Source organism: Peromyscus maniculatus, chromosome 2 (assembly GCF_049852395.1).
Source record: "Peromyscus maniculatus bairdii isolate BWxNUB_F1_BW_parent chromosome 2, HU_Pman_BW_mat_3.1, whole genome shotgun sequence".
NCBI classification, from domain to species: Eukaryota; Metazoa; Chordata; class Mammalia; order Rodentia; family Cricetidae; genus Peromyscus; species Peromyscus maniculatus.
In genome coordinates, this window is record NC_134853.1 from 150,725,303 (window position 1) to 150,747,003 (window position 21,701).

Below are 21,701 nucleotides of genomic sequence, written 5' to 3' on the forward strand. Positions count from 1 at the left end.
TCAATTCCCAGCACCTACATAGCGGCTCATACCTTTCTGTCCTCTTTGTATTCGGGCAAAACACTCAGAGGTGAAGAGCACTTGCTCGCTCTTCTACAAGACTCCAGTTCCATTCCCAGCACCCACATGACAGAACACAACGAAATATAAACTCCAGTTCTAGAGGATCCGATGTCCTTTTTGGCTCCATGGGCACTATAAAGCATGTAAGTTCAGGTGTCGATGAGGGCAAGAAACTTATGCATATCAAACACATTTTAACTACAAATCAAGACTTGAGCCAGGTGTGGTATAGATTTGTAACTCACACGCCTAGAAAGGTGACAAAGTTGTCTTCACAAATTTGATAAAAGTCATGGTTAATATTAGTCTCTAGTGAGAGCGGGGCAACATGTCAGAATACATAGTCTCTTGAGCTCTTGGTAAAAAAAGGACGCCTCCCTACAGAGAAACGTGTAAACACAAAAAGCTGCAAAAAAAAACAAAAAACACTTGGGAGACAAAAAAAGTCTGTTATTTCCCCACTGAAGGTGCAGGCGCCGGGACCAACGATCACCAGCTGCCCAAGTACCAAAAAATTATGCTTCCGAAATCTCTTGATGTCGATTCCGCACGCAGAGCAATCGAGTTGCCCTACGTGTGCCACTCACGACAGAAGCCCTTTTTGCCTGGGCGCTCCCAGGAGCAGGGTGGCACTGTCGGTCCACCCATCTTTTAGTAAAGGTGAAAATGAAGTCCAGCCGACTTTCAATTTTATATTGCTGAGGCTAGCGACAAAAACTCTGGACTCTTCTGAGGCAGAGGGAAGCCTTCACAAGAGAACTGTTGTTTTTAGATTTTTGAATCGAAGTAAAGGTAAGGTCGTGAGTGATTATGCAAATAAGAGCAGTGCTTGCCGGGATGGCGCTGGCGAGCGCGGAGGGAAAGGTAGGCGGCGCTGCGGCCAACAGCGGCTTCCAGCTCACGGTGGGACGATCCGCCCAGGGAAGCCTAGCGCTAGGAGACTGTGGGTAATTTACTGGGGAGCACTGAGCCCCAACCTATCAAAACTGAAAATATGCAGTCTAGTGCTACTCGTAACCGTCCACCCTGGACCACACACAGAGACGCACAGGAGGAACCAGAGACTGTCAAAGCAAAAACGGAGCAACTGGAACATCTAGGACCTATCACCATTCTAGGTGATAGGGAGGGATAAGCAAAGCCAACCCTTATATATATGTACACACACACACACACACACACACACACACACACACACACACACACACACACACACACACACACACACAAACACGCCCACTCCATCCCCACCCCGTTTTTCGGTACAGGTTTCTCTGTGTAACCCTAGCTGTCCTGGAACAAGCTTTGTAGACCAGGCTGAGCACAGCCATCTGCCAGCTCCTGTATCCCGAATGCCAGGATTAAAGGCATGTGCCACCACACCCGGTTCATATATACCAAACATATATTTGGTTTTTTGAGACAGGATTTCTCTGTGGAGCTTTGCACCTTTCCTGGAACTCACTCTGTAGCCTAGGCAGGCCTCGAACTCACAGGGACCCACCTGCCTCTGCTTCCCAAGTGTTGGGATTAAAGGCGTGCACCACCGGCTCTGATAGATTTTTTAAAAGAGAAGTTGGGCAGGGCGTTGGGGGCGCACGCCTTTGATTCCAGCTCTTGGGACGCAGAGGTGGGTGGATCTCAGTAAGTTCGAATCCAGCCTGGTCTACAGAGTGAGTTCCAGGATAGCCAGGACTGTTGCAGAGAAACCCTGCCTCAAAAAAACCAAACCAAACCAACTCCCCCACAAACCCCACCCCCCAAAAAATTTGCCTGGTGCCTTATTCCTGTAATTCCTGCACTCAAGAGTCTGATGATATATTGTGTACCCTAGTATATTGTGTACAATAATAAACTTATCTGGGAATCAGAGGACAGCGCCAGATTAGACATAGAGGCCAGACAATGGTGGCACACACCCTTAATCCTATCACTTGGGAGGCAGGGATTCTTCTGAATCTTTGTGAGTTCAAGGCCACACTGAGAACAGAGTCAGGCAGTGGTGGCACAGGCCTTTAATCCCAACATGAGATCTCATGCCTTTGCTTGGGAAGCACACACCCGTGCCTTTATTCCCAGGAAGTGATGGCTGGGTGGAGAATGGTATATAAGGCGTGAGGAGACAGGAACTAAAGCAGTTCAACTGAGACCCTCGGGGTGAGGATGCAGCTTGCAGTCTGAGGATTCGTGGACACAGAATCAGGTGAGGAGTTGAAGAGATGAGGTTGGCTGTGGCTTGTTCTATTTCTCTGGTCTTTCAGCTTTCGCCCCAATATCTGGCTCTGGGTTTTTTATTAAAAGATCATCTAATATTCGTGTTACCCAGGAGACAGAAACAGGAGCATTATAGGGAATTCTAGCTAGGCTGGAGTAATGAGTTCCAAGCCAGCCTGGGCTACAAGACACCCTACCTATCTTAAAAAAAAAAAAAAAAAAAAAAAACAAGCCGGGCGGTGGTGGCACACACCTTTAATCCCAGCACTCGGGAGGCAGAGCCAGGTGGATCTTTGTGAGTTCGAGGCCAGCCTGGTCTACAGAGTGAGATCCAGGAAAGGTGCAAAGCTACACAGAGAAACCCTGCCTCAAAAAACCAAAAACAAAAACTTAAAACCTTTGGGCCCAGTTTAGGGGTGCACTTAATCCCGCATGGGAAGCTGCAGCAGTTCCAAGTAAGCCTAGGTTACATGGGGAACCCGTGTCAAAAGACAAAGCACCCCAAAAATGACTGATGAGTTTTAATCTACTTATTTCTGAGACAGGGTGTTGCTCATGACTAGACCCCAAGCCCATTAATCACCATCTTGGGGTGTTCAGCTGAGCCCACTTGCTAAAGATCATACCAGTTAATTAACACCCCCTCAAGGAGAGGGTTGGGTTGCTCAAGAACCACCCGTCACATGCAGTTCTTCCTTAATTGCATGTGGTGTCCAGCAAAGGTGACAGTACACAGGCCAAGGACCACTAGGGAGGGGCTCATCCATGCACTATAGGAGAGCCGTTATCCCTGCTGAGTCAAGATGTTAAGGTATGACTTCTGGGGGACAAAAATACCCACACCCCTGTTGCTAACCCCTCACCTACTCTGTAAAGAAGCCCAATAAATTAATAAACTAATTGGCTGCCCAGAGTGAACTTTGGTGGAATCACGCCTCAGTTTGGTTTGCCTTTGGGACTTTGGGAAGAAGGGTGGATGTTATGTCTGCTCTTAAAAGTGTCTCATTGTGGCTGCTGCTTCAGCCTCCAGAGTGCTTTTTAAGGAAGACAAAAAAAAAAAGAAAGAAAGAAAGAAAGAAAGAAAGAAAAGAAAAAAGACAAAAAAAAAAAAGAAAAAAGAAAAAAAGACAAAAAAAAAAAAAGGCTCTCACTGTTGGGCAGGTCTCTGCAACCCTCTAACTCTGAATCCAGTAGCCACAGCGATCGGGTTACTGTAAGTCCCAGTAATGCTCAGTGTACTGTTTGTATAGGCCAGGGGTCCATGTCAGATTTTCCCCCAATCATTTCATTTTTTGAGGCAGGGTCTCTCACCTAACCATCCTCAATTCATGTAGATTGACCACAAGCCCCAGGAATGCTCCTGTTCTCACCTCCTCAGAGCTCAGAGCACACAGGGAGCAGTCTGGCGCAGCTGTCTGAGGACGCTGGGGTGGAGTGCAGGTCCTTATGTCTGCCGAGTCTTTTGCCCACCTAGTGAGCCATTCCCCACCCTCACCATCCTCACAGGAACGGCACAGAAGCTCGGCACAATGGTGTATGCTTAGTTTTGAAACAAACAACCAAAACCAGACTTTTGGACCTTGTACTTTGATATATTTTAATAACGTATAGTTCCCTGCCCTTTATGAAGTGGAATCTAAAAGAGAGAGAGAGAGAGAGATTCATAAATAACAGCTCTCACACTGCAAAAGGAAGAGGTAGTTGAAACTAGTGGGCACTATCAAGTGTCCCTCAAGGAATCCTTCTATAACCCAAGTGTTCATGTGTCCTCACACCTCTTAATTGACACATGGTCTTACTGTGTAGCCCTGGCAAGCCTGGAACTCCGTAAGTAGACCAGGGTGACCTCAAACTCAGAAAGATTCACCTGCCTCTGCTCCCTGAGTGCTGGGATCAAAGGCATGTGCTAACACACGGCACCACAAGTTTCTGAAGACATAAATTACCACCTCACTCCTCGGTTTGTGCCTTTCCACTGCACACTGAATTAAATCCCAAACGTCTACCATTTTGTACAAGGTGTGGCCTAAAATGATTCCTCCTACCTCTTCAACCTCTCTCGCTGTCACCTGTGAAGCTTCAACCGCTTTGGTTAGTCTGTAAGCTCTCTTAACTCATCACTCAGGTGATGAGTTAAACCTCCATCACTCAGGTAAGTTTTTTTTTTATTATTATTATTTTTTTGGAGGGGGGGACTTCTCTGTGTACTTTTGGTGCCTGTCCTGGATCTCGCTCTGTAGACCAGGCTGGCCTCGAACTCAGATCCACCTGTGTCTGCCTCCTGAGTGCTGGGATTAAAGGCGTGGGCCACCACCGCCTCGCTTCAGATAAGCATTAACTTATTGATATCCTTACCTTTTGTGCACTTGCCTGTAAACTCTTAAGGACAAGGGTGTCTGTCTTACCCAACAGTATGTACCCGGCACACAGAAAAAAAAAAAAAGGGGGGGGGGTTTAGTAAATGCAGAAATTCAACGACAAAAACTGGTGTGCCAAACTCGAAAGACTATGACAGAAAAATAGGGGTAGGGCTGGAGAAATGGCTTAATGGTTCGGAGCACTTGCTCCTGCAGAGGTTCCGGGGATTCAATCTCAGCAGCCACAGGGTGGCTCACAACCATCTATAACTTCAATTCCAAGGCTTCGGCTACCCTCTTCTGACCTCTTTGTGCACTAGGTATGCACATACATTATAAATGCGGACAAAACACTCATACATACAAAATTTAAAAAAAAAAAAAAAGAAAGAAAGCTACAGATAGTTTGCCCCTTAATCGTAACTAAGCCCTTGCATCCAGCACTTTGGATGAGACTGGTAAAATAAGGATGAAAAGGTCAAGACAGGGAACCAATCTGGGAAGATCTTCCTGATTCCTGCGGACGGGGATGTTGACAGCTCTGAGATGTCTTCTATACATTTGTTTGTGGGGGTCTCCATTTTACTGAGAACCCTGCCAGATGCTGAAACCCCGTGTTGCTTACATGCCTAGCATATTTGGAATAGGATAAAAAAAAAATTGTCACCAAGCATTTAATGGATTAAAAATAACCTCAAAGCTCAGAGCTTAACAGTTGTTACAGGACCAGTCCAGGCTTTGGAGTGAGAATTCTCAATTCAAGTTGAAACCGTGCGTCTCCTGGGTAGAATCTTGGTAAAATTCACGCAGGTTTCCTCCACGATTACATGACATACTGCAAAGAGGAACTTAAACAGTTAGCTCTCGCTCATCGTTATTAAACTACAACTTAACGGGCACAACCAGCCTTTCTAGTCCCCAAGTTCTCGTGCTGCCAACTCCCCTGTTGGGAGTCGCAAGGCTGGTACCTAGACGGAATTGCGGTCCCATCATCACAGCACGACAAAGGCACCAACCAAAAATGGCGACTTGGAAGCCATCCGAGGCCGTCGATTACCGGTCGCGCAAGTGAAAGATAGGAGCCGGAAAGAAACAGCTAGGGCAGGGATTCACGCCGAGGTAGGAGACGCAGAGCTCGCCCACGCCAGCAAGCAGCCGCACGCAGCAGACGGCACGACCAGCTAGCTAAATCCAGCGCCAGCCTCACAGCTCAACCACGTGTCGAAGTGAAGTCTGCGCCTGCGCAAGGCAAGGCGCGCGCCCGGCGGCCGGAAGAGCCGCGCGTTTCCGGGTTGGAGGCGGGGAGCGGTGCCGGAAGTGCTTGGGGAGGGCCGCGCAGTCGGACCGGCTGCTGAGACGAAAGCTTCACTGGGGCAGTCTCCGCATATCATGGGGAGTTAGCCGAGCAGCCTGTGAGTCTTGGGCCCTGGCAGTCGAGCACGAAGGGCGGGAGGAGGGCGTCAGGACCCAGACCCACAGCGGGTCAGTGCTGGAAGAACTAGGTTGTGGAAGAGACGGGGCTGTGAGGAGCCAAGCTCTTGGGACGGGGCTTGAGGGGTTCGGGCTCGCAGAAGCAGCGGCTGTTGGGGACTCGGGCTCTGAACGAGACTTAGGGAACGAGGACGTTTGTGAGTTCTGCGGCATCCGAGGGAAAGCCGTTTGAGAGGGACAGGATGGTGAGGATCGTACTTTCTAGGAGGCGAGGGTAGGGTCGAAACGGGGTTTGAAGACACGGGCTCCAGAGAGGTAAAAGTGGAGCAGCGAATGGTCTCGGGCTCCTCCGAGACAGAAGCGGGAGAGCAAAGTCCCAGCTCCTAAGGATTCAGAAACAGGGGCAGCAAAGGCTTAGGAACCGAAGAGACAGAAGCGAGCAGAGAAGACTTGAATTTGGGAGGGAATAGAAACGGGCAGTGAGGACTGGGTCTACTTTGGGACGGAATCGGGGCTTTCGGACTAAGAGTTCCTGAAGGGACAGGGCTGTGAGGACCCGAGCTCTTAAAAGTGGAGGATCTAAGGGGGTCGTGGCTGGGAAATCAGCCCCTAAGGGAAAGAGGTTTGAAAAGATTCAGCGATCTGTTCTCTGTACCCAGAGTGATAAAAGGTATATTCGGGGGAAGACTTCTTGGCGCTGCCTATTTGGCTTTTTGCAGTTAGGCTTTTCTTGTGGCAGATAGTCAATCTAGAAAACCCATATGAAACATCTTCGTTTTTCTTCTTCACTATTGTAAACTGGATGTGAAGTTGGAAGCAGTTTGAATTCAGTTCTATACTTGATAAGTGCCTTAAGCCCCATTCCATTCAGCCCTATTGGGCACAGATCCCTGTACCACAAGCAAACTGTCATAGACGGAAGGGCAGCAAAAGACCACTTTGAATTCTTTAAAAGGAAAGGAGGGTCCAAAGAAGGATTAGGGTCATGGTGAGCCAATTCTTAGGTTATTTAGTACTCTTACATGTGCAGCAATTAAGAGATGCTTGGTTCAAATTACTTGAATAAATGCTTTTAGAATCTCTACCCTCAAACTCAGAAGGAGCATTTTTGCAGATTCTAATACTTTGATTACTATTAATGGCATCGACATAAGATACAGTAAATGTCACAAGTGAGGAAGTGAGCGAACCTCTAAGCCAACCTTTAAGTGAAATGCATCTTATTCATTTTTCAGTAAGTTGTTTGAGAAAGTCACAAATAAGTGTGGCCTGTATTTTTCGCAGGAACATTCTTAGAAGACTGCCGTGGACCCAGCCCTTTCCCTTCATAATATCCGTGACTAAAACCTCCTCAGATGAATCAGGCACAACCTGAGCACTTGTTTTGTTTGAGTTTCTCTGTGTAGCCCTGGCTGTCCTGGATCTCACTCTGTAGACCAGGCTGGCCTCGAACTCGCAGAGATCTGCCTGCCTCTGCCTCCCGAGTGCTGCGATTAAAGGTGTGCATCACCGCCCAGCAATTGAAGCACTTGCCAGTATTCCATCACTTCCTTATCACAGCTCCATATTAAGTATTGTTAGCTCTATTGTACATGTGAGTGTGTCCAAAGAGACTAAGAACTTGGCCTTAATGACATAGGAGTGAGTGATTTAGTCCCAGATGTGCCTCTAAAACTCCTTTAACTTTTCTAAGTGTATTTCCTTCCATGTCTAGTTTGAATGTCAACAAAATAAATAGAATAGGTATACAGAGCCTGCCACTGAATGAAAGAAAGCACGCCTCTCCTCCTTCGCTCCTCCTTCCCCAACCATTTAGCTCCCCCTAGCCTGGAAATTGCTATGTAGACCAGGCTGGCCTCAAATGCAAGAGATCCACCTGCCTCTGCCTCCTGAGTGTTGGGGTTATAGGCAGCACCACCACACCTAGCTTCCTCATCTCCTTCTTAACTGTTTTTAATTTCTTTTTTTTTTTCTTTTTTTTTTTTTTTTGGGTTTTTCGAGACAGGGTTTCTCTGTGTAGCTTTGCGCCTTTCCTGGGACTCAGTTGGTAGCCCAGGCTGCTGGCCTCGAACTCACAGAGATCCGCCTGCCTCTGCCTCCCAAGTGCTGGGATTAAAGGCGTGCGCCACCACCGCCTGGCCCTGTTTTTAATTTCAAAGACTGTAACTTCTAAGAGACTTCTGTAGTGTAGTAGTTGAGATCTAATTCCTGTATTTTCACAGAAGCATAGACATTCAAGGTAGAAAAAAGAAAAGGAACATTTATAGATTCTTTCGGTACAATAGAGTAAGATGTGTTTAATTTTTTGAAAATCAGGGGTACATCAGATTAACTTTCCAGTTAATTGCTAGCATGCACTAGATCTTGTGGACACTTAGGCTAACATAGCCAGGTGTCATGGTGCTTGCCTGCAATCCCATTGTTTTGGAGGTGGAGGCAGGAAAATCCAGAGTTCAATGTCAACATGAGACTGTGTCTCAAAAGAAAAAATTACTTGAGATATAAAGGTGATTGCCACCAAGGCTGATCCCTGAGTCCTGCAAAATAGAAGGAGTAAACCAACTCTTAGAATTATCCTCTGACCACATATGCACAGACACACTAAATAAATGAATAAAGGAAAACAAGGTTTGGGTTTTTTGGTTTGTTGGTTGGTTTGTTTTGGTTTTTCGAGACAGGGTTTCTCTGTGTAGCCCTGGCTGTATTGGAACTCACAGAGATCCACTGCCTCTGCCTCCTGGTTGCTGAGACTAATGGCGTGGGCCACCATTGAGTGGTGGGTCTATTTTTTGTTTTTCTTTTTTTTTTTTTTAAGAAAAAGAAAATTAGATTAACATACTTGAAGGTATTATTTTCTCAGTAGCTTAGCTGATACTTTTTTTTTTCCAAGACAGGAGGATTTCTCTGTTTTATCCTTGCTGTTTTGAAATTCACTTTGTAGACCAGGCAGACTCAGAGATCTGTCTGCCTTTGCCTCCTGACTGCTGGGCTTAGGTCCTATTATTTTTTTAAGGCTTTCATTAACATCAAGGAGACACACACCAGGCCCACAGAGAAAGACCCACAAAGCAGAGAGAGGATTTGGGAAGTCAACGCTCCTGGCACTATTTTTTTTTCTTTAAAGATTTACTTATATATTTATTTTTTCATTATTGGGAAAGGGGTATTGAGACAGGGTATCTCCAAGTCCTGGCAGTCCTGGAACTCTGTGAAGATCAGGCTGGCCTCTAACTCAGAGATCCACCTCCTAAATGCTGGGAGTAAAGGAATTCACTACCACACCTAGATGCTTATTTTTTTTTATGTGTATGCGTGTTCTGTCTCAGTGCGCCGCGGCCCCCCCCCCCCTTTTTTGAGACAGGGTGTCTCTGTGCAGCAACAAGTGCTGTTAACCACTGACTCATCTCTCCAGCTCCTGGTACTATTTTCAAATGCTTGTATAAAGTGATCAGAATTTATTTATATCACATTATGAGAGAAAGCAAGCCCATATCACCATCTTGTTAAGTATAATGGGGGTTGGCTTGTCTTTTTAAGAGAGGATCTCTCAGCCGGGCGGTGGTGGCGCACGCCTTTACTCCCAGCACTCGGGAGGCAGAGGCAGGCAGATCTCTGTGAGTTCAAGGCCAGCCTGGTCTCCAAAGCGAGTTCCAGGAAAGGCACAAAGCTACACAGAGAAACCCTGTCTCAAAAAAAAAAAAAAGAGAGAGAGAGGATCTCTTTGTATAACTCAGGTTAGCCTCAAAGTTATATTCAATCAATCTTTTTGCCTTAGATTCCTGAATGCTGGGGCTACAGGTATGCACTACAATGCCCAGCTTATTAATTTAATAATAATAATAAGTAATTTAATTAGTGACATTTTTTTTTTTGGATGAGTTGGGATTCTTACCTGTATTTACAAAATAGTTCAATTTTATTTTCTTTTTTATTTGAATTGTGTGTTGGGGGGGTGAGTGCAGGTGCCTCTAGAGATCAGAAGAGTCAGATCCCCCTGGTACTGGGAGTTTTAGGTGGTTATGAATCACTGAGCCACCTCTCCAGCCCCCCTGCAATCTTGTTTTCTGAGACAGGGTCACTAGCCCAGTCTGGCCTCAAACTCTATGTAGCCTCAGATGACTGAATTCCTGATCCTGTGAGGGCTGGGAATTACAGGCTTATGCTACTATACCAAGTCTATGTGGTACTGGGTATCCAACCCAGGGCCTCACGTATGCTAGGCAAGCAATCTACCAACCGATGCATTGCTAACTCAACATCAGCAACTTTTGTTCTGCACTGTCCAATGGGTGTGGTAGAGAGAATACATTCTGAAGCACTCACATATGGACTCCATTGTTGAAGCTTGAAGGGACTTTAGAATTTGCCCTGGTTCAGCTGCTAAAACAGATGTAGAACCAGGGTCAAGGGTGGCACCTAGCTCACCTGACTTGGGTTTCCAGGTGCCTTCTACAAGACTCCTGCAGACTATTTGTTGTTATCATCCCCCCCCCCCTTTTTCCCCCTGAGACAGGGTTTTTTTCTGTAACAGCCGTGGCTTTCCTGGAACTCCATCTGTAGACCAGGCTGGCCTTGAATTCATATAGAGATCTGCCTGCGTCTGCCTCCCAAGTGCTGGGATTAAAGGCATGTCAGTGCTGTTACCATTTTTCAATTCATTCTTCTCTTTGTTATTTTCTTGGTCCTTTTGTTTTCACACTGTCTCATGTAGCCTAGGCTAGCCTTGACCTGACTATGTAGCTCAATACTACCTTGAACTTCTTCCTGCCACTACCTCAAAAGTGCTGGGATTATAGACATTCACCCTCATGCCCAGGTATTTATTTTTATTCTTTGAGATGGGCTCTTACAATGTGGCCCAGACACATTGTAGGACAGCTGGGCCCAAGTGATGTTACTGCGTGCTTTTCCAAGTAGCTGGGATTGTAAGCATCTTCCTCTCTCCATCCATCCCTGTGCAGAAGATCAAACCCATAGCCTCATACATACTAGGCAAAATATCCTACCCTGATTTAAATATCCAGTCTCTTCCTTAAAAACAAACAAACAAAAAAATAAAAAACCCTCAAAAACAACTCCCATATTAGGGACAGTGAGATGCCTCAGGGAGTGTGTGCTGCATGCGGTGGTGGCGCACGCCTTTAATCCCAGCACTCGGGAGACAGAAGCAGGTAAATCTCTGTGAGTTTGAGGCCAGCCTGGTCTATAGAGCGAGATCCAGGACAGGCTCCAAAGCTACACAGAGAAACCCTGTCTCGAAAAACAAAAAACAAAACAAAACAAAAAATCCAAAAACAAAACAACAACAACAAAAAGTGCTTGCTGCCAATCGTAACCTTACTTGAGTTTGACCAACATGGTGAAATGAGAGAACAAACTCCAAGTTGTCCTCAGACCTCGATATTCACTATGATAAAACATAACAAAAGAGCCGGGTGGTGGTGGCACACGCCTTTAATCCCAGCACTCGGGAGGCAGAGCCAAACAGATCTCTGTGAGTTCGAGGCCAGCCTGGGCAACCAAGTGAGTTCCAGGAAAGGCGCAAAGCTACACAGAGAAACCCTGTCTCGAAAAACAAACAAACAAACAAACAAACAAAAACAAAAAGAAATAAATACAATAGAAAATTCTGTAGTTGTAAAAACAATTACAGAAGTCAGGCATGTGATATATTGTATACTCCAATAAAGCTTATCTGGAGAATAAGAGGACAGAGCCAGCCACTAGATTAGACATAGAGGCCAGGCAGTGGTGGCTTGCACCTTTAATCCCAAAAAGTGATGTCTGGGCAGAGAGAGGTATACAAGGCCTGAGGAAACAGGAATTCACTTTCTTGAGACTTGAGGATTTCCTAGAGGTAAGGAGGTGGCTGGCTTGTACTGTTTCTCTGATCTTTCAACTAAGCTTTATTGGGATGCACAATATATCACCACACAGGCATGATGGTCCACATCTGTAATCTCAGCACTTGGAGTGGGGAGGGGTGAGGCAGGAGAATCACCCCAAATTCAAAGCCAGTTTAGACTACTAGCTCAGGTTAGCTCAAGTGCTGAGCTAACCAAGGGTCTGTAACAAGACTCGTCTCAGAAAAGAGCTTGGTCTGGTGGTGCTGGCCTGTAATGCCAGCATTTGGGAATCTAAAGGAAGATGGTCCATGAGTTCAGTTGTCCCACAGTAAATTCCAGGGCAACCTGGGGTACATAATGAGACCCTATCTAAAAACCAACAACAATAACCAAAAATAAGAAATAAAACAGAAAGATAATGGTTATAATACATGGGTAGCATATTGAGTTAATACCAAGATGGACAAAACTTTTTAATATACTGATTTTTGCTACTGGGTATGATGAAGCACACCTTTAATCCTTTTTATTTTATTTTTATTTATTTATTTTTGTTTTTCAAGACAGGGTTTCTCTGTGTAGCTTTGCACCTTTCCTGGAATTCCCTTTGGAGACCAGGCTGGCCTTGAACTCACAGAGATCCGCCTGGCTCTGCCTCCTGAGTGCCGGGATTAAAGGCTTGCGCCACCACCAACCCACACCTTTAATCCTAGCACTTGGATCTCTGCAGCCTGGTCAATATGTGCTGGTCAATAGAGTGAGTTTGGTCACCACCCAGCTGCAGACATGTTTTGAGTGCATTTGCTTGTGGGATGAGTGGAGGTAGAGAACAGGAGAGGCAGAGCTTTCTTTTTTTTTCTTGTTTTGTTTTGTTTTTGGAGACAGATTTTCTCTGTATAGCAGTTCTGGGTGTCCTGGAACTCACTTTGTAGACCAGGATGTCTTCAAACTCACAGAGATCCACCTGCCTCTGCTGCCCAAGTGCTGAGATTAAAGGCGTGGACCACCACCGCTGGTTTGCCACCCTGACTTGACAGTACTGTACTGATGTAGTCCGAAGCCCAGGGCCTCACACATACTAGGCAAACTCTAGCACCGAGTTGCATCTTCAGCTGGATCCTGGTTGATGAAGTTGCCCCATACCACACAAGTGGAATACTTCTGTAGCTGGGGGTGGTACTTGATGCTAGTTATTTATTTACAGGTAGCTTTTGAAAATGGCTGCCTCTCATTACTCCGGGCTTACAGCTGTTGCTGATGTCATTAAAGATCTAGACACTCAGATAGCAGTAAGTAAACTGAGGCCACTGTGGGCAGAACTTGGTGAATGTGCTTCTGGTCTTGACACCACAGCCATGTTCACAGAGTCAACCCCAGGGCTCTGAGATTTAGGACCCGCAGCTGCTTTAGGTGACAGTCTCAGCATGTCTTGGAGATCACTAAAACACAAAGGGAAAAAAGCTTTCTATGGTAAAGCAGAGCTTTTAACAGTTGCTAGAAGTTGTGTTTACTGGGCAGAGCCCTACCTTGGACTAAAGCATGTTTTGAAATGCTTCAACATGTTTTGAAAATGAACTAATGATTTTCTTAAGCTTTGTGACTGAGCTTTAAATATGTGATTGTGCTATTTATTTGAATTTAACATTATTTCATACTTAAAAAATGATGCATGTAAGTACTTAGTGGTGTGTCTGCTTGTATGAATTCCTCAAAAATGTCTTGCTTATTTTTGTAAATAAGATTCCTCGTTTCATTTACTTTTTTCCTTATTCAATTTTGTGAAGTATTTCATTTAGATTTTGGAGACAAGATGGTTTCTAAAACCAAGTGAGAGCAATGAACATTCTTCATTCCTTCCATTTCAATGTCAAAATCAAGTAATTGCCCTCCGGGAATGCACTGAAGACTCAATGACAGATCTGTGAAAACACCATTACTGCAGGCGTCCTGGAGTAATTCTGATGTCTCTGTTTCCCTCTCCAGCTGATTGGCCTTGGTCCTCACAGCTCCAAAAAGAAGCAGGATCTTGATAAACTCTATGAGCTGAAGTCCAAAGCTCGGCAGATTATGAATCAGTTTGGCCCCTCAGCCCTAATCAACCTCTCCAATTTCTCATCTATAAAACCAGAGCCAGCCAGCACCCCTCCACAAGGCTCCATGGCCAATAGCACCACTGTGGTAAAGATACCAGGCACTCCTGGGACAGGCGGTCGTCTTAGCCCTGAAAACAATCAGGTACCTCTTAGCTTCCTTCTCTACAGCCCTTCTCTCTCATTTGGACCTGTAATCTGTACAGGGGTGGACATAACAGGTGTTCTTTCTCTCTATTGAAAAAGGTCTTTCCCAAGCCAGGCAGTGATGAGTTTAATCCCAGCACTTGGCAGGCAGAGGTTGGTGGATCTCTGTGATTTCAAGCCAGTCTGGTCTACAGAGTGAGTTCTAGGACAGCCAGAACTACATAGAGAAACCCTGTCTCAAAAAAACAAAAACAAATAAACAAACAAAATATAGAATAAAATAAAGAAAAAGGTCTTTCCCCTCTGGAATAGCATTTTTATTGAATTGTCTACAATATCAATTTTTACTCTGTTATATATGATTCTGTGTGTGTGTGTATATCCATATAAACACATGTAATAAACTTTCATAGGGCAGGTGGCTGGGGTTTTGGTCTTATTTTGTTGAGCTAGTGTTTAGTATAGCCCAGGCTAACTGGGACTCAAAGATGTAGCCCCAGGCAGCATCAAAGTCCTGGGCAGTCTTCTTGCCTCCTCCTCCCAAGGGTTGGGATTACAGGCGTAAGCGAGCCACTACACTCAGCAATGGCAGATATTTTGAGTTATCTGTATAATACATGGGCTCCTTATTCCTAAAATAAGAGTGTTCAGTTGTTCCTTCTTGTAGTTTATCTTACTGCTGCCATTAATTTCTGCAGTGATTCTGAAATCTGTTCCCCTCTTTGTACCTATGACCCTGATCCCACCTTCCAGAGCAACAAGAAAAGAAATATAAAGCTGGGAGGCAGAGGCAGGCAGATCTGTGAGTTTGAGGCCAGCCTGGTCTACAGAGTGAGTTCCAGGACAGCCAGGGCTGCACAGGAAACACTGTCTCGATAAACCAAAAGAAAGACAAAAAAGGAAAGAAGGAAAATCCTGTGCCTAGGATCTTGTAGGCTGAATAGGGTGGATGAGGAGACATTCAAGGGAAGGACTAGCTGAGCTGCTTGTGGAAGAGTTGGCTGAACAGACCCTAGCCTGTGTTGACTATGGAGGCCACTATAGAAGAGCAAGATGGCTCACACCTTTGATCCCAGCACTTGGGAGGTGGTAAGAGGAAGATCAGCAGGTCCTCATCCTCTGCTACAAAACATACTTCCATGTATGTATGCTGTCAATTGCACACACACACACACACACTCACCCCTAAATAACTGTAAAGAGAAGCCATTAATCCCAGCACTTGGGAGGCAGAGGCAGCCTGGTCTACATAGTGAGTTCCAGGACAGCCTGGTCTACATAGTGATGCTCTGTCTCACAAAAAGGGGTAGGAGGACACAAAAGCACAGGTACTTGTTTCACTTTACTTGTTGGGTATTGTGTTTTGCGTCCTTTGTTTTATTTGTTTGTTTTTGGAGACAGCGTTTCTCTGTATAGCTTTGGAGCCTGCCTGGAATTCATTCTGTAGACCAGGCTGGCCTTGAACTCACCATCGCCCGGCAACCTTTTTTTCTTGGGTGGGGATGTTTCTCTGTGTAGCTCTGGCTGTCCTAGAACTCATTCTGTAGACCTTGAACTCAGAATCTGTCTGCCTCTGTCTCCCAAGTGCTGGGATTAAAGATGTGGGCCACACCTGTCTCAACCTGTTAGCCTTTTAAAGCAGATATGGGCAGGTTTACAAATCTGCACAGTGCCAGAGGATGCACAGAGGACAGAAGAGCCGAAGAGGGGCGTGGGTCCTTTTACCTGGGTGGACTAGGAGTCCCCTCAGAAAGGAGAACCATGACCTGAGCATTTAGGAAGAAGAAAGGACATGTCTAAAGGCAGCAGATCCAAAGGATACAGTGTCTGGTGACCAGAGAATGCAGGCTGCTCTGAGATGCAGAGCAGGGAAGAAGAGTGAGAAAGATAAGATTGAATAAACTGTCTGGCAATTAGATGCCGACCTCAACTCCAAACTACTCTCCCTTTTTCCCTTCTGAACTGCCCCTGCCTCTTTCCCTTGAGTATACTTTGGCAGTTGTACCACCACCAGGTAGGGTTGTCTGGGAGCTAGAACTGAACTCAACAATTTGACAGCCTGTCTTTGGGGGGTAGTGAGGTCAATACTTATGAAAACTCTTCCCCAAATCCACTTTAGGTATTGACCAAGAAGAAATTACAAGACTTAGTCAGAGAAGTGGATCCTAATGAGCAGCTGGATGAAGATGTGGAGGAGGTAAGGTGGATTTGGGTACCAAAGATGATACAGCATGCTAGTTAAGAGTGGAGACCGTGGGGCTGGGGAGATGGCTCAGTGGTTAAGAGCACTGGCTGCTTTTCCAGAGAACCCAAGTTCAATTCCCAGCACCACATGGCAGCTCACAGCTGTCTGTAACTCTAGCTTGAGGAGGTCTGACACCTTCTAGCCTCCACAGGCACCAGGCACAGATGTACATGTAGGCAAAACATCCATACATACTATAGAGAGAGAGAGAGAGAGAGAAAACATCCATATATACTAGAGAGAGAGAGAGAGAGAGAGAGAGAGAGGTTTTAAGTAATAGATAAAAATAAAAAGACTTCAGGATTAGAACTTCACCCTGAAGGCTGAATCCCATCTCTCCTGCACAATCTGGTTGCACAGCCATGAGCAGGTTGGTCTTAGTCTCAGTGTCTTCCTTTAAAGATTAGGGACAAAGCTGGGTGGTGGTGGTGGTGGTGGTGGTGGTGGTGGTGCATACCTTTAATCCTAGCACTTGGGAGGCAGAGGCAGGCGGATCTCTGTGAGTTCGAGGCTAGCCTGGTCTACAGAGTGAGTTCCAGGACAGCCAGGGCTACAGAGAGAAACCCTGTCTACTAAACATGTGATGCAGAAGCATACAGTTGTCCCAAAACAGGAGGCTGCCCTGCCAGTGGCATGGTTACTCTCCCCACTTTCCCTCTCCAGATGTTGCTGCAGATCGCCGATGATTTCATCGAGAGTGTGGTGACCGCGGCCTGCCAGCTTGCTCGGCATCGCAAGTCTAGCACCCTAGAGGTGAAAGATGTCCAGCTGCATCTAGGTATGTGGCCTCATTTCTCCTTGAAGTATCTCCATGACTAGTCTGTGAGGACTGTCTGGGCAGATGTCAGAGAAACCCTCATGCTTGGACCAGACCTTTAGGCCTAGGATTTACCACTCAGAAGCAGGGCCTAATATAGGAAAGGAAGCCTTTGTGGTAGGGGATGCCTCTGGACCACTTTATCCTTTCTGTTTGATTTCTGAGAGTCTGTCTCCCTATTCATAAAGTGAGGATTGAAATGTCTTCTTTGCAAGTAACTGTGAGAATTACATATTATGTTCATAAACTGGAAAAAAATAGCATATTCTACAGCTAAACATGAGTTAATCACATAATATTTATATGCATTAAATGTAACATATAATGATGCCAGGCGGTGGTGGTGCATGCCTGTAATTCCAGCACTGGGGAGGCAGAGCCAGGCAGATCTCTGTGAGTTCAAGGCCAGTCTGGTCTACAGAGTGAGATCCAGGACTGTGTGTGTGTGTGTGTGTGTGTGTGTGTGTGTGTGTGTGTGTGTGTGTGTGTGTGTGTGTAGACACACATATATATATAATGATAAGGTCACTAAATTTTTGGGGCCCAAGGAGATGGCTCGGTGGTTAGGAGCACTTGCTATGGATGAATGATGGTCTGATGTGGGTCCCCAGCACCCACATATGCCTGTAATCTCAGCCTATGGAGTCAGACAGACAGGAGGATGGCTGGGGCTGCTGACTACCAGTCTTGCTAGAAAAGAGTGTGTCCCAGGTTCAGTGACATATGGTCTCGGGAGAAGGTGAAGAGTTATAAAGGAGGACACCAGATGTCCTCTGGCCCCCAGATACACAGGGGCGCGTACACTTGTGCACACACACACATACATGCATATGTAACACACAACTTCAGTGTGTTTTAAGTAGTTGGTCTGTTCAGAGTAAGAATCATTTTATGAAAGAAATCCTGTTTTCTGTGCTATGGGGACACTAATGGAGTATAAAGAGCCATGTGTATACAGCTAGGGATAAACTAGGAACCAGATGGTTATGCCTGTCATACTGTACTTAATGACTATTTTTCTATTTTAAAGTAATCTCATGTTGTTACTAAATATGGAGATAGGGTAAAATTCATAAAGGAATAATAGTATCTGTGTAAATCCTTCTGAATGTGACTTTGTGTGTGTGTGTGTGTGTGTGTGTGTGTGTGTGTGTGTGTGTGTGCGCGCGTGCGTGTGTGCTTGCACGCGCGCGCGCACACACACACCCTTTTTTCTTTTTTAGGAAGGGTCTTACCTTGTAGCCCTGGCTGGCCTGGAGCTCACAGAGATCCACCTGCCTCTGCCTTCCTAGTGCTGGGACTAAAATCATGTGTAACCATGCCTGACTAAAAATAAAATAGATAAAAGGCAATAAAAAAATTAATTTAAAAACATAAGGAGTAAGATAACCAGTAGCAGTGTGGTGTCTTGGGCTCATAATTCCAGCACTTAAAGGCTAGCACAGGGCCGGGCTGTGGTGGTGCACGCCTTTAGTCCCAGCACTCAGGAGGCAGAGGCAGGCGGATCTCTGAGTTCCATGCCAGCCTGGCTACAGAATTCAAGGACAGCCAGGGCTACACAGATAAACCCTGTCTTGAACGCCCCCCACCAAAAAAAAAAAAAAAAAAGAATGCCCCCCCCCCCAAGAAAAGAGACTGGCACAGGCAGATCACTGTGAGTTCAGTTCTAGTCTAGGGTGCATATCAAACTTTGCCTCAAAAAAATAAATAAATAAATAAATAAATAAATAAATAAATAAATAAATAAATAAAAACAGATGCTAGAGAGATGGTTAGGAGCACTAGACACTGTTCCTGAGGACTCTGACTGGGCTCCCAGAGCCTACATGGTGCCTCCTAACTATCTTCAACTCCAGCACCCCCTTCTGGCCTCCTTGTATACAAGCTTGCACATGGCACATACATACATGCAGGCAAAACACCTATGCACATAAAATAAATAAATCTTAATAAATAAAATTTTAAAAAGTTGACATTAAAAGGGTTCAAGGACTTGGGGGGGGTATAGCTCAGTGGTAGAGTGTTTGCCCAGGGCACTAAGCCCAGTAAGGAAACCTTGCAGAAGCTATGTGCTGTCCAGTGGGTGCCCAGGGCTGCCTCTGCCCCCTGCCTGCAGCCACACTGCCTTCTAGCCGGAGCCTCAGCTCTGCTCCTGTCTTCCTTGCAGAGCGCCAGTGGAACATGTGGATCCCAGGATTTGGCTCTGAGGAAATCCGACCCTACAAAAAAGCTTGCACCACAGAAGCTCACAAACAGGTGAGGAACCCGGGACAGCCAGGGCTGGTCCCTGACTGCACCTGGGAGGGGGACACACAGCTGTGGTCCAGGAGTCTGTCTGTCCCTGTGCAGTCGGCTTCCCTGCAGCAGCGGTCAGAGGCAGCACAGTGACGGCTCCCCTGGTGCTGGGCTGCTACACGGGCCTTTCAGTTTTCCCCTCAGCCCTGACAGGTTTCCAGGGCTTCTGTGGGCGTGCCCACCTGCTCCCACACCTCAGTGAAAGCCCGTTTGAATACCATACACCACCAGGTCAGAGAAAGAAGTATGCCAGGCTTGTGCTGAGAGGTACCCAGGCTGTTCTGCCCAATATTCTGGGTTGGGTCCCGTGTTAGCAGCTGTCCTCTGCCCTTCTTGACATCATTTCTGATAGAGAACCAGGGATCCCTTGTCTTTAGTTCAACCGGGGCACTGGCCTCATCTTGAAAAGCCTGGCATCCTCTCTGTTGTAATCTAACTGGCTGCCCTGATTCTTATGGTTGTGCATGCCTGTAATCTCAGCCCTATGGAGTCAGACAGATCTCTGAGTTCCAGCCTGCTCTATAGAATTCGCCTTATTCCAGGGAAAGGGAGCTTCATGTGAATATGGCAGGTGCAGCTGGCCAGTGCAGTCTCTCAGTCTGTGAAATGGGCCCAGTGGCCTCTGTGACTGTCTTCACCCTGCATGCTACTCCTGTGATGCAGACCGTGCTACTTGTGAGCAGTATATGGATATTCCAGAAAGCTCTTGACTCAGAGCCTGTTAACTGTTATTTCTCTCCCTTTCAGAGAATGGCATTGATCCGGAAAACAACCAAGAAATAACACAGGGGACAGTCAGGGAATGGACGACGTGTGTTTGGAGATACTTGAGCTGAGACCTCAGCCATCTCATCCTTGGATTTTTTTTTTAATGCTTTACAGAGAAGCATATATTTTTTATTAACAGTGCAGCAATATCTATAATGACTGAGAAGATCTGCCAAAAGAATAAAGCCTCCTACCCCAACTTCTGGTCCCTTTCCCTGCCATCTCAAAGGAGGAGACTTGCCCTGTGGTTTATCTGTAAACGACTGACTGTAGGCAGAGTGTGTGCTCGTGTTGGGGAGACAGTGTTAGCAGGTTTGGAGAGGGTCTGTCGCCTCCGCCCCTGTCTCCGTACTTTGTAATGTCAGTGTTTCTATGAATATGAACTTGATTTGCTTTTCCAGAATAAAGAACTTATTAATGGAGACACAGGTGCCTAGCTGAGAGCCTTTGAAATGCCAGGGAGGACCAGCAAGGCCGGAGCGAGCGCTGCCGTCAGCGGGTGGCAGCACAGGCCCCATCCCTACAGTTACCGGGGTTTTCAGTTTTACTCCAGAGGAACGACCAGCAGTCGGAGCTGGAGTTCAGGTTCTCTGCCACAGGACAGGGTGAACTAGCCCCCAAATAAACAAGCATTCTAGTTCTGATAATGTCAGTGTCCCTGGGACTTCTTTTTTTTTTTTTTTTTTTTTTTTTTTTTTGTGTTTTGAGTCAGGCTCTTGTGTAGCCCAGGCTGGCTTCAAACTTGATATATTGCTGAGGCTATCCTTGAACTTGCCCTCCTGCCTCCAACTCTCAGTGTGCTGAGATTACAGGTGTACATCATCATACCTGGCTTTCTAGAGCCCTTTTGGACCTTTTCTGGAACTTTATGAAAGATCATATTCATCCTTGGCACTGAGGAAGGATGTGAATAGCTTTGGGGCAAGTCTTGTTGCTGGGATTCTGTCACCAGAGGAAAGCAGGCCCTGTCTAGACCACAGAGTGTTCTTCCAGGGCATCATTCTGACCCATGCCCAGCACAGTCCTTGTGGATTGTGAAGGGTCCATGGGCTCCGGGGAGGATGGCTGCCCTTCTGCCCAGGGGCCAGGGCACAGGCACATCTGCCTTTGGTCCCTGCTTTGGTCCTCTTCCTCCTGAGGCTTGGTCCAAGATGGGACAGAGTCTGTAGATCTCTTGGGTGAGCAGCTTGAAGGCCATGCTGCTGTTGCTGTTGGTCTTAGCTGAGGTTTCAGCCTGGAAAGTCTGCAAGAGGACAGCCAGCTTCTTCACTGGTCACACCTGACACTGAGATCAGCCTGTGGCCGAGCACCAGGAGGAGGATCTTGGCGGGTTTCACCTTTCTCCAGAGCCTGCTGCCTCCAGAGATGCGCTCAAAGGATGCTCTGTCAGTGACTTCAAACAGCAGAAGGCTCCCACTTGGTCCTCAT

At 46.4% G+C, this 21,701-nt stretch overlaps 1 protein-coding gene and 1 non-coding gene across 3 annotated transcripts; one reads left to right on the top strand and one right to left on the bottom strand.

Moving 5' to 3' along the window:
- Positions 1-532: 532 nt before the first annotated feature.
- Positions 533-666, bottom strand: LOC121827763 (U11 spliceosomal RNA). The gene has a single exon (XR_006070064.1). It is a non-coding gene; the product is annotated as a U11 spliceosomal RNA (small nuclear RNA).
- A 5,225-nt stretch (positions 667-5,891) lies between these two features.
- On the top strand, positions 5,892-20,697 carry Taf12 (TATA-box binding protein associated factor 12). Of its 2 annotated transcripts, XM_006975582.4 has the most exons (7): positions 5,941-6,046; positions 13,116-13,200; positions 13,895-14,146; positions 16,268-16,345; positions 17,057-17,171; positions 19,378-19,466; positions 20,253-20,697. In XM_006975582.4, the coding sequence occupies exons 2-7, from the start codon at positions 13,129-13,131 to the stop codon at positions 20,286-20,288; spliced, it is 642 nt and encodes a 213-aa protein (XP_006975644.1). In that variant the 5' UTR covers positions 5,941-6,046; positions 13,116-13,128; the 3' UTR covers positions 20,289-20,697. The 2 variants fall into 2 exon arrangements, with proteins under 2 accessions (XP_006975645.1, XP_006975644.1); XM_006975583.4 differs by lacking the exon at positions 13,116-13,200 and having other exon boundaries at positions 5,892-6,046.
- The last annotated feature ends 1,004 nt before the right edge of the window (positions 20,698-21,701 follow it).

Coding starts and splice junctions, on each gene's coding strand:
- Taf12 (XM_006975582.4), top strand. CDS start 13,129: ATGGCTGCCTCTCATTACTCCGGGCTTACAGCTGTTGCTGATGTCATT. Junction 14,147..16,267: donor TTAGCCCTGAAAACAATCAG/GTACCTCTTAGC, acceptor AATCCACTTTAG/GTATTGACCAAGAAGAAATT. Junction 17,172..19,377: donor AGATGTCCAGCTGCATCTAG/GTATGTGGCCTC, acceptor TCTTCCTTGCAG/AGCGCCAGTGGAACATGTGG.